Source organism: Chelonoidis abingdonii, chromosome 4, assembly GCF_003597395.2.
Source record: "Chelonoidis abingdonii isolate Lonesome George chromosome 4, CheloAbing_2.0, whole genome shotgun sequence".
NCBI lineage: Eukaryota > Metazoa > Chordata > Testudines > Testudinidae > Chelonoidis > Chelonoidis abingdonii.
In genome coordinates, this window is record NC_133772.1 from 80,342,178 (window position 1) to 80,355,140 (window position 12,963).

Genomic DNA, 12,963 nt, shown 5'->3' on the forward strand with positions numbered 1-12,963 from the left:
TTGGAAATTTTCAGTCCAAAAGATGAAAACTTTGGAAAGTTATAAATAATTACAAACAGGAGCTCAGCATGGAAATTCTTATGTAACTTTAACTATAGCTATTGACCATGTTCCAGTTATGAGAACAAAAACTGATCTATTGGGCATAACTGAAACCTAGCTGATAACTCTTGTAACAGGAATGTCAGTATAGGAAAGGTAAAAGGGGAAGAAAAGTGGCGTTGTACCTTAGAAATATTTACATGCTGAGGCACTATGATTAGACAAACAGTAAGTATGTTGGTAAAATTCTTTGAATAGGGCCACAATGAGAAACAGTGGGCATTTGTTAGAGACCCCTAAGAGTAGAGACTAGGAAGGTGAAATGAGACAGCTCTCAGGGTACCTGGGACCACAGGATACTGTACTCAGAAAGGCTTACCTACAGAGATCTCCACTGGGTAACAAATACACCTAGCATGTTTCAAAGAGGTTCATTAGTTATTCAGAGAAAAACTAAACGATCATAAAAGTACAGATTCCAACCAGTGGAGAAGATCCCTTGGAGGACCACAGTATAGAGCAGGGGTAGGCAACCTATGGCCTGCCTGCCAAAGGTGGCATGCGAGCTGATTTTCAGTGGCACTCACACTGCCCGGGTCCTGGCCACCAGTCTGGGGGGCTCTGCATTTTAATTCAATTTTAAATGAAGCTTCTTAAACATTTTAAAAACTTTATTTACTTTACATACAATAATAGTTTAGTTATACATTATAGACTTATAGAAAGAGACCTTCTAAAAACATTAAAATGTATTACTGACATGCGAAACCTTAAATTAGAGTGAATAAATGAAGACTCAGCACACTGCTTCTGAAAGGTTGCCGACCCCTGGTATAGAGGAACTGACAGGGAATGCCAGAATCCAGCAGTATAAAGGGACTAGATCTCAGAAAGAAGTCTAGTAAGCTGTAAATGAGAGGAAGTGTTAAAATCCACCAACATGGAACATGGCTGGGTAATTGAAAGACATGATATCTAAGGCAAACGAGACTATAACTTTGTTTAAAAAATAATATAAAGTAAAAGCAGCAGCCAGGGTGGTTTCATGAGCAATTATGTGCAATCTGAATTCAAAATAAACAAAGTACTTGAAAAAGGAAAAAAGAGGGAGACAAAGAAAGAAGTTTACAAAAGTTAATTAAAGCTGTGAATGGACAGGGAGAAGTAAGGGGAGCCAAAAGATAGAATGAAATATACTAACCCGGGGGACTAAGGAGAATAAAAATGTTCTTACAGATATATAATCAGAGTAAGTAGTCCTTGGGAGAAACTAAGTATATTAAGAAGTGAGGAAGGAGATGAAAATTACCCTAAAATAGCCAAGATAATTCACTTCTTTTTAAAGTTTGCCTTAGAAAAACATTAACAAGAAAGAAAAATTGGGAAGTAAGAAAGATATATCACAACAGATACTGACTAAAAAAGTAAGGGAATACTAAGAAAATGTGAAATACTTGTTAGCGGGGTCAGATTAGGTGCATCCAAGGATTTAGCGGAACTAACAAAAAATTATCAAACCACTCAGTTTAAAGTACTACAGGTAACTGGGGAGAGATGAGAGAAAATAAACATAGTCCCAATCTTCAAAAAAATGAAATAAGAGGCATCCTACTAATTAGCTTCCTGTCAAGTCTAAAATTCTATCCCTACTAAAATGATAGAACAAATATTAAAAGAAAAAACATCGCTAAACATTTAGAGGATAATGGTGCCATAAACAACAAAAACAGCACTGTGGAATTTCAAAACACAAATCTTGCCAGACAAACTTGTTTGGCTCTTTTAATAGGATTACAAAATTAGTTGACAGAAGTGCAGTTTTAGATATCTATTTTTATCAAGCAGACATTTTAATCAAAATGAATTAAAATAACTTGAATATGAACAACAACATGCATAGAACACTAGCTGGCTGAAAATATTAAAATACAGAGTTGGGGAAATATTTCATGGAGTACCACAAGGAATCTGCTAGTTCTGGATTTGCTAAACATCTTTGCTCATGATGTAGAACAAGAGCAACTAGGACATTATCGATCTGGAAGGAGATAGAAATACTAGTGAAGACAAAGGAAAATACAAAAGGGATATAGAGAGGATAAATATGTGGGCAGAAAACAACAAAATGTGATAGCTTGGGATAATGCAGATAAGCACATCCTTGGAAATATAACCAAAATCACAGTAATTGAAAAGAGAGGGAAAAACCAGGGAAGCAGTGCTATTATGAGAGACTCAACAGCACTGGGGGACATGAAATTAGACACAAGTTTCCAAAGCAAAAATGACCAGTGCAAATTTTGGGTTGTATACTACAGTCATCGAAGTGCAGGGAAAGAGTAGTACCATTCCCTAAGGTTCTGGTATGACCATGCACCTCATTACCAGAAAAAATACTGACAAATTATCAGGAGTTCAGAGACAAGAAAAATGATTAGAGAACTTCTAAGGAAAAATCAACAGAACTATACACAAAAAGCACCATGTTAAGACTGCAGAGTTAAAATGACCATGAATTAGGATACACAACAATTAAGGTTCCAACAACGATTTATTTGACCATACTGTACATTCTGCATGTTTTATGGAATATGTTTAAAGATACAGTTTATATTAATCTCTATACATTTAACTAAGAAAAGAAGAATGGAAAACAGTATGTGTGTTCAGTTTAGCTGAGTTATCATTGCTGGTGGAATCTTAACCTTAGTATTTCCTGGCTTTGTTATTTTAACACTGCAAGCTCAAATTTGCGTAACTGCAGGGTTGTTTTTTAAGAAAAACAGCAAATACTAAACAGCTTTGCTTAATAGTGTTAGACTTCATACAATCCAAATTAGGCTTTGAAATTTAATCCAGGCAATACCCAGATATCAGAGTGATTGGCATGGTATAAAAAAGCCACAAAAGAAATTGCCTCCTTAGCTGCTGCTGTTTATTTGATTGGAGGAAATATTTTGCAAATTGAGTTAACAGGGGAGCATTACACTTGTTTACAATGGAGAGCTGGATGAAAAAGCAGTGTATGTAGACTACTGTAGAAATACCTTGAGACTGCAACATCCATTAAGCTTTTTTCACACCCACACTGCTCTAGTCTCTATTATTAAGGCAGGATTTGAAAAAATTTTGCTGTGCATATTTCAGTGAGATGTTCACAATCTCTCTCTGCAGATTTTCCCAGGGCGCTGCTCAGGACAGGCATAGAGAACATGCAGTGATGCCACAAAATGAGCAAGGCTCTGTTATGTTCTGTGTAGACTTAAGCATGCTTAGTATCATCTGCTAAGAAGCGATAATATTTTCTTCCAAATCTAAGCTGCAGCAAATTCTGAGGGAAGGCTTTCCCCCACACTTGGAACTTCAACCACTTGTCCTGCAGTTCTGTTCAAAATCAGGATTTTCCAAAGAACCAGATTCTCTGCCACCTTCTACATAGGAAAAGTGGTTCCATCTCAATTAAAGCTTTAAGGAGTTTGGCTGAACTTTAAAAATATCCCCTTCAGATAGAGACCAAGTATTGGTAATTTCAGTATGAGATGAATGTTTCACAAAGATATGTTTGATAAGACAAGAAATTATAATGGAAGCTATATTGCAACCTTAATAATGTATGTAGGTAGAATCCACTATTGCTTGGCTAACCAACAACAGTCAGGATGGTACCATAACAACAGTCTGCAGATTTTTCAAGTTGTAAACACTAATGATGATGAATAATTTAGAGCAGTACATTGTGGCATAACTAGGAGTAATGGGATGAAAATTTTTAAAAAGTAAAATTCAAGGTGAATATCAGGAAAACCTTCCAGACAGTGAACTGTATTAAGCTGTGAAATAATCTCTTAATGGAAATGAAGTCACACACATCACTTGCTCAAAACGAGACTGGACAAAGAACCAGAGAAGAGACTGTGAGGAACAATCTGTCATTTGGACCAGCAGGATCAGCTACAGTTATCCCAATATGCAAAGGAGGCCCAGGGGATAACAGGATTGAGGATTCTACTATAAATAGGGCCCTACCAAATTCACAGTCCATTTTGATCAATTTCACTGCCGGAGGGTTTTTAAATTGGTCAATTTCACATTTCAGGTGTTTACATCTGAAATTTCATAGTATTGTAACAACAGGGGTCCCAACCATAAAGGTACCCAAAAGTGGGTTTGATTTCCCTCCCACCCCTCTCAGAGCTGCCATGCAAGGGAAGGACAAGTCCTGTATCTCCCCAGTCCAGCAGGGACTTACAGCTGGGAGCTCCCTGGTTGGGGGTGCTTCCAGGAGTAGGGGGAGGCACTCGGAGGTGGGTCTGATCTCAGCCCTGCCCCCAGCTGCCATGCAAGGGAAAGAGAAGTCCTATTGCTTCCCAACCCAGCAGGGAGGTGCAGCTAGGAGCCCCCCCTAGCTGGGGTGCTCCCAGGAGCAAGGTGATATTGGACCCACTTCCACAAGTCTCCACCAGCTGAAGGAACCTCCGGGGCTAGAGCTTCCTGCAGCAGGGGGAGGCACTCCGAGGTGGGTCTGATCTTCCTCTGAGAGCAAGAGTGGCCATGGAGGGGAAGGACAAGTCCTCTCCATCCCCCCAGGCAGGACTTGCAGCTGAGAGCCCCTTAAAAGGGGCACTCCCAGCTGCAAGGGGGAGATTAGATTTCTTGGGGGAGGACTTATTTCACATTCCATGACACGTTTTTTCACAGCTGTGAAATTGGTGGGGTCCTAACTATAAGAGTTGCCCACACCCACATTATTCCAGCATCACCTCAGGCTACTGGGGTCTGAAGGTCAGGGTTTCCTAGACAGACTGACTACTGAGGTCAAAGAATAAAGAAAAATACCTCTGCCTATCTGACCACTGTATGCAACTGTCTGCCATCCCTTAATGAAAACCTCCACCCAACTTATTTTCTCCCAGAGAATGGCAGTGATATATCTTATCATTCTTCACCCCCTGCTACTGACAGTGACTGGAACCAACATACCAAAACACTTGCTTAGATTGGTCTGCTTGTCAATGAAAACCTTGGCAGAGACGACATTCCCAAATGGCATGAACATCTGCAGCAGGTCCTGGTCCCCAAACTCCTGGGGGAGGTGGTAGATGAACAGATTGGCTCCCTCTGGACCTTCAAAACATCCATCGATTAGAAACACAAATTCAGCAAAAGCATGGAAGGTTGGGCCTTAATCTCGAATCAGAGACCCAAGAGCCGTTCAATATAATTAACTCTGCCCTCTTCTCCCAGAGAAAGCAGTAAACCGGACCATCTTGATTTCAAAATAAAACAACATGGTCTGTTGCTGGCATCAAATATTAAAGTGATTTTAGCTCCTTCCCCACTGTCTTTTCTCTGATTACTACACTTCCGGCCATCACATTGAAGTCAACATTGGCTCAGCAACACAGATCTCCTTGTTTGCTGCTGCACGGGAGACCTATGGGTATGAATCAGCCTAGGGTGCTAACTAAAACAAAACAGATACTTATGCCAAGTCTGCAGCATGAGGAAACCAGCCACATTGAATACAAAGACTAAAATGCTCCTGATATCCTGTATACTGGCAATGCCCTAAAACTCTCAGGTCCCTGTTCCTTGCTTCCGAGTCAATCCTCCTACTCATTCCACCTGCTGCCCACATCACAGTCCCATAGTCCACAGTCTTTCACTCTACATGCTAAATTAACTCAGAATCTGAAGTGTCAAAATACCAGCGACAGGGACTGTTCAGGGTGTTAACAAAAGGAAGAAATACAAGCAATAAACTTAAATTAAGAAAAGAAATATCCCTGATAGTGACACATATCAGGCTGTGGCAACACGTCCTGGCAAAGAATGTTTAAAACTGAACAAAGCACCAGAGAAATCAACTATATGGCACAATTCTGCTGTGGTCCCCCCGAATAGAGGAACTATAAGAGAATTTTCACTCCAGCTTCTGTGATTCTAGGAAGGCAAATGCTGTGCATGTGGTATGTGCATAAGCTCAGGGCTTACTGTTCCTCAAACCCCACTCAAGTCCTCTGCATAACTTCCCACCTACCTTCTTTTTGACTTCCTGCTGCACCAATACTCTGTTGTGTTAACAGACTCTGGCTGTAGAGAGTGGGCAATGCGGCAGCAGCGTATTGCTGAATCCCAGAGTACGCCTGAGTAAGGGCCTCCATTGTGCTACCCGTGCCATTTGAGAGGCCACCGCTGCCAAGTCCACCATTTAAGGCTGCCATCCCTATGCAAGAAAAGTGAAATGAAGATTTAATAATTGAGCGGTGTGTCTGAGCCAATGCTAGTCAACTTTCAATACACTTCACTGCTGTCAGAAGCAAGCAACGGAGAACAGGCAGGGATAAACAGAATAGCTTATCCAGGAAGCACTGGCACAACTACAGGAATTATAAATCAGTCGTTTTTCCATCCCCTCACTACATAGAGCTTACCTGCTAAAGAGCTGACATTGAGGCCTGCTGTAGCACCTGCTAACGTCTGCAGCGCTCCAAGGGAGGCCATTGGGTTAACAGAGGAGCTGCTACTCGAGCTAGGTGAGGAACCTGCTATTAAAATGAGAGAATTAAACACCAAACAATAACTTCTGCCCTTTATCATTCAAATCCCTCGTTAACCCATTTTTTCTACAATGCTAGTAACTAGTAACAAGTAACTGGTCAACCAATAATGACTACAGCAGGGCAGTTGAGGACAGTTTACATTAAAAAACGAACTAACAAGCTATGACCAGTCAACCCACTGATTGATGTGCATATATGAGGAATCCCTTTCCCGCATCTTTTAACTGTTCTTGTCTTTTCATAGCAAGAGCTCTTTGGGGACAGGGACTATCTTTGTGTTTGTGTACAGTACCCAGCACATTTTGGATGCTACTTAATATAAAATAAGAACAACACAGTTAATAATACATTCGCTGCAGAGTATCTAAGCCAGGCCTGGATGCAACCAAAGCATGATAACCAGCTGGGGTCTCCACCCGAATAATAAAAAAAATCAGTAGTGCTGCAGTGTGGAATAAAATAAGTATCTGAGACTGTATTACTATCAATCACATGCAAGAGGAGAGAGAGAAATCCTGAAGAGATTAAAGAAGGCTCCAGTCAGACTGAACACGAGGTTTTCCCTTACAGATAGAGCATGAAGAACAGATGCCTAGAATCTATTCTGGCAACTGAAATCATTTTCCACTATGGAATTCCTGCTGCAGCAGCTGGGGCTGAGGTCAGGGCCAGGAACAAGTCAGAGAACAAATATCTCCAACACAAAAGGTATCCTCCTCCATCACAAGAGTGTGATTGCTAATTGTCCTTTTAAGCAAAGAATCAAACAGATTATTTATTAACCAGGCATGATATCTAACACACTCACACTCCACACTGAACCCAATTCAACAACAGATAGAGTTAGTCACAACAAACTGGATAAGGCAGCTGATAGGAAGCACCCTGTCTCTTTCAGGTCAATAGTTTCTGAAAAGAGAGAGATTTGCAGGGGAATAGAGGTTCAAACCATAGGTCACTGTATAGGTCTCAGCACTGGTGAGAAAGAAGAATCATTCCCTGTTATTATAGAGGCATCTCAGAGCCATCTTTTTGGATGTGACAGATCACAAGCGTACACAGGCTGACAAGCATCAGTGAGCAACAAGTGCTGTGACATTTTAGCATATTCTACTCAGTTAATCTCTTATGTTTCTGTTGCATCTCAACCAAAATGTTCTCAATGTGGTTTACATACTATTAAAGCTGACTGAAGTTTTTCAAATTTTTGAAAAAATATTTCGTAATTGTCATAATTATATTTCATCCAAATCTATTCTACACAATTTATACATTAATAATTTCACCTGTCATCTGACACTCAGCCACTTCTTGGGTGGTATATTAGCTATTTAAGAGGGTACAGCAAAGCTACAAAACGTTTTAGGGCAGAAATAAGGAATCCTGTAGCCAATAAAAACTGTAGGGGAACAAAGGAGATCAGAATTTTAAAATCTGGATTTCATTTTGGCCATACCACCTGGTCGACAAGACTACTCGTTATAAAAGTTCCAGAGAACCTTTGGAGTCTAGTTAGAACCTCAGTTTTACATCTCAAGTAAAAGAATCCAACAACAGTATCCCTTCCATAATGCTAAGCTGGGTTACTATTTCCATACTGACTTGGAGGGAAGAGGGCCACCTAACAGATGATTATTATTTGAGCAAAGCTAGTATGGTTAGCGCTATACAATGCGGAGAGAAATTTGTGATCTGTTCCACAAGTTGACAGACAAAACAGACGACATACCAGTTGGCTAGACGAAGATCCAAGTTCAGAAATGGTGCTAATTGTTGTGTCGTGTCTAAAATGAGATTTACTTCTACAATGGTTAACTACTTAAAAGCTTTGTAGAAGAATGTGCCACAAGGCAGGATCTGAACAGTCTTTTGGAGCACAAGAAAGAGATTATTTTAAGAACAAGGAGTAGCACAAAAAAAGGAATGAAGCCAAGAGTGGAGAAGGATACAGAGGGAACAGACATGAGAGAAGGGAATGGATGCTTTGTCTATATAAAAAAACAGCACCAGTTTAATTTAAGGTGTAATTTTAAACCAATTTGAGTGCAAAAGATTGTGTGGACATTTATTTCAGTTTAGCTTAGTCAATTAGGATCTGTTTAAACTAAATCAAAATAACCCCTCAAACTGAGATAAGTGAGCCCACAAGGGGGTTTTCACTGGTTCAACTAAACTGATAGTAAAAACAAATTTAAATTAAATCAGTGTACATTTCCCACATAAACAAGGCCAGGGTGAAGGCAGGGAGCAGTGGAATAGAATTACGGAGAAATGTGAGCAGAGATGTAGAGAGTGGTGGTGTTGTGCACAGCTTCAAAGTGAGGACCATGAGCTTGAATTTAACATGGAAAAAGGGAAGCCAGGAAAGGGCTCTAAATAAGAGACTAGCGTGGCCTGAGAGGTGTGAAAATTACTAACACTATTTAGGTTTTACTACTACACTTACTATTTGTATTGCAGTAGTGCCTAGAGGCCCCAGTTCCATTGTGCTATGCACTGTGTAAACATATAACGGACAGTCCCTGCCCCAAAGGGCTTACAGTCTAACAAGTACCACTAACTAGGCCCATTCCATTTAGCGTGGAGAATCTGAAGAGATCACAGCCTGTAGTGGCAAGGTTGTAGGTAATCCTCCCACTGAACTCACCACAGGTGATCTTCTCAAAGACCCTTCCAGTGACAAATGCAAGGAAAAAAAAGGAGGAGAATACTGGAGATCAACTGATATGCCAGTGGTGTCAAGACTCAAAGTTCTGTGATTAATTGTGAGGAGACATACCATGACATCGAATGTTGTTTATAAGGCTTTACTTCTGCTTTTTTCAAAAGAATGACAGTAAATGGCATATAAGCACAGTACAGCACAGGATTAAAACTGAGCCAGATTTTGCCAGGTCAACAACCTCAGCAATCTTCTTGGTGCTGCTATCTTGTTCTCCAGAATCACAACTGTAATTTAAGTCTTTAGCCTTTGCAGTTACGTAGAAATCCATGAAAACATGAAGTGTAACTGATGCAGTAATGTCTGCCTGAGTCTGCAGAGAGCCTGAAACAATAGCTTTAAGAGATGTGAATTGCCCCATACATCTCCTTGGGATGGCCACTCAGATGTCCAACAATGATCATTTAAATATCAACATTTAACTATATTACAGTAGAACCTCAGGAATTATGAACACCTTGGGAAAGGATTACCCTCCACTCCCATCCTGATTTTTCACATATGCTGTCTGGTCACCCTAATTATACTGTATGCTATTAAAGCACAGAAGAAAGGATACGGAGAATCAGAGATCTGCAGAATCTCCTCTGAGTGGCATCATCTCATTTTGGCACCAGGAGTGGATGGCACTTGAGAGAAAACGACTGTTTTTTCCTTCCAATATGACTCATGGAAAAGGCCAAAGGACAGGAGCAAAGCCCTGGGATGCATCTGAGCCTCATCAAGTGGATGGTATTCCTGCAGAACATCTAAGGTCCACTGAGGGGAAGCCAATTCTAGAGAGCCCTGTGTGGCACTGAAACCCTACAGCCTAGTCCCATTAAGCAGCAAAGACCAGATTCTATTCTGGTGGTAGATATGGGGCCAGGGATGGCCACTACTCTGCTCTGCTGAATGGAGGCTCTCTGCAGAGTCACACAAACACCACTGTACCAGTTACACTAGGGTTACATTCAAGATTTTTCTTCCTCTACAGGTGAAGACTGGAAACATGTTTTTAATGAAAGCTTAAATTCTGACATCTTCACAACTCTGGGAGTCAGGGCTTAGCTGTGTGTGTATATACACACACCTTACTTTAAATCTTACTGAGTAAGAACCAAACCTGACTACCCCAACAGAGCCTGTGTGATCATATTTTGAACATCTGCACAATCTGTTGTGTGTGTAATCTCATTTTGGCATCTCAAATGGGCTGATCTTGAGAAAGTACAACTATTCCCCTTCAGTGCAAGGAAATATCTATGTTCTTAGACTATGTTCACATACATGTTTTTATCTAGGGAGGGACTGAAGCAGAGGGCCTTGGGAATTCTCTCTCTCTTCTCTTCTCTAATAGCTTGAACTCTTTGATATGGATTTTAGAGTAAACATTTTTACTATAGAGTAATGTGACAGGCAGTCAAAGTAACTAAAAGAGTAACTGTCAACTTTGGTGAACCACACCTCAGTAAAAAAAAATTTATGAGGGACAACTTCTCTGACAACAGGTGTTCTCTTGAAGGCCCTCTGAGCTTGAATCTTCCTAAGGGACTTCCATAGTTAGGGGAAGCCTTCTGATTTAAATCAAAACCAAAGGTCCACAATTTAACTTCTGACCCTGCAACATGAGGTTTCCCAACCAAAGTTCCCATAAGTCTCTTTCTCCAACACTAGCCATCTGGGCCTGCTGAGCAGTATGTATCTGAATTAGCACAACAGTAGACTGGTCTGGCAGACAGGGGTAAGATTATCATCTCTACAGACTGTATATTAGAGCTGGATGAGCAATTAGGCCTTTCCATGAAAAGAAAAACCCTCTTGCTAGAGACCAGTAAAGTACAGTCCTCTCCCTAACCCTATGAATATTAATGACGGTCAACAGTGGTTGAAATCATGACAATCCAAAGCAAGAAATGGGCTCTATAAATAAAGGGACCTTTTTCTTTTTCTGTGTCAGTGGTTTAGAGTAGGCAGAAGCAGCTGGCCCAGACAAAATTTTGGCTTACACTGGTACTAAAATAGAGCTTGGCTCATATAATCTAGTTTGGGTGTATGTTTTTGCTTTGCCATTTGTTATCTTTGTTAATTTGGATGTCTAGATAATCACACTTAACAAAAAGTTAGCAAGACAGTGCTTAAGGAGATCTTAGATGTTCTAATCTCCCTGGTATTATACCCATATTAAAGATATCGGAAAGAATAAAAAAAGGGTAAGGAGAACAAAACTTTGTCTGTATTTGCATCCCTGCATGAGCAGCTGTATGAGATAACGTCTCCTCTCCCTAGCCACTCAACAAAACATACTGGAAATTAGAGCTATGTTTGTTTTAGAGGAAACTGTGTTTGCTCCTCAGGATTTAATGAAGATAAATAAAGCTGTGTGTGGATTTTCTTGCATACATGTGCACTACTCCATGTTCAAGGGCATGTCTATTGCAAGAAAACTTGGGAGAGGCCAAAAACTCTACAGCATCCGCCTAAAATGCTGCTTGAGTAGTGATGGACATGTGACCTGCATGTACTAGCAATGACTAGAGAGATGCTGACTTCCTGTTTTATGGCAATCCCAACACTTTCTTTTACTCAAGATTAAAGTAAGCCCCTGGAGAAAATAAACTCTTCACACTAAAGCATTTGCTGGCAAAAGTATACCTAGCTTAACAAATACTAGAGAACTTCATTGGACAGTGAGCAAAAAGACCATTTCTACTGGTTACAACTGCCTTAATAAGAATACACAGAGCATTAACTATGGACTGAGAGAGAGAGGGTGGCATAAAAGGACTCCCGAGCTGATCTAAGCCATGCAATAATTCACTATGCAACAAATGGCCTTCTTACCTGAACTGGTGAGCACACTTAGGGGACTGCTGGAAGAAGTGAGTGCAGCGGTGCCACTTGGTGTATTCTGAGCTGCACTGGCTGCAGCTGCTAATGCAGCCAGGTTCTGTAACTGCATCGCATTCAACCCTGCAACACATTAAAGAATGCACAGGATTTCTGCTCTGATATCATTGTCCATTCAAGCAAATTGGACCAGCAGCCTCCCCTACTCTGCATGGGGAACAATGGCAGCTGGGAGGAGCTATCCCATCTTGTTACAACAGATAAAAAGTTCCCATCTAGCCATAAAGGAAACAGGTCATGATCCCTCTGGACCTGTTTATGAATCCCAGTGGGTCCCAACTCCATGGTTCACAATTCACTATAGAAATTCCCAGACAATCAGGGCTCTTTCCCCAGAAGACCCAGCACATCAGCTACAGCCAAGGGTGCAACAGGTAAGCCAGGGCCTTCCGGCCCACCTGTACCTAACCCTCAGGCCCAAAGGAACTTGCCTGGGACCAGTGACCTCCCTACACACACTCTACATAGTAACAGCAGCAGCCAGGACAGTCTGCTGAGTCTCCAGACATAAATCATTCACGCAACACTGGCATAACTGCTGTATTGTTGCTGCTTGTCAGTCTCCCTTCATCCCACTCCTTTTCTACTTCACTAATCCTTCAGGTGCCCAATCCAACTTTCCCTATATATTTTGCTTCTCACCCACGTTTCTTCTGCCCATCTTTTACCTACTCCTCCAATCCCTTCCTCTCCCCTCATGTCAGCCCCAAGTAACTCATTCCCAAAACCCACATGAATATAAAACTA

The 12,963-nt window shown here is 41.0% G+C and overlaps 2 protein-coding genes across 17 annotated transcripts in view; one reads left to right on the plus strand and one right to left on the minus strand.

Annotated features, from left to right (window-relative positions):
- FAM180B (family with sequence similarity 180 member B) overlaps positions 1-12,963 on the plus strand; it is a 404,198-nt gene that overhangs the window by 271,375 nt on the left and 119,860 nt on the right. The gene's annotated exons all lie outside the window — the stretch shown is intronic.
- Positions 1-12,963, minus strand: part of CELF1 (CUGBP Elav-like family member 1) — an 83,174-nt gene that overhangs the window by 9,816 nt on the left and 60,395 nt on the right. For 9 of the 16 annotated variants that reach the window (XM_075065327.1, XM_075065322.1, XM_075065324.1 and 6 more), the window contains exons 9-12: positions 12,151-12,279; positions 6,477-6,590; positions 6,083-6,268; positions 5,023-5,166 (exon numbers count right to left, since the gene is read on the minus strand). In XM_075065327.1, coding sequence (XP_074921428.1) covers positions 5,023-5,166; positions 6,083-6,268; positions 6,477-6,590; positions 12,151-12,279 — 573 coding nt within the window. The remainder of the gene's footprint in view (positions 1-5,022; positions 5,167-6,082; positions 6,269-6,476; positions 6,591-12,150; positions 12,280-12,963) is intronic. The other 7 variants (XM_075065328.1, XM_075065323.1, XM_075065325.1 and 4 more) reach the window with 1 other exon arrangement.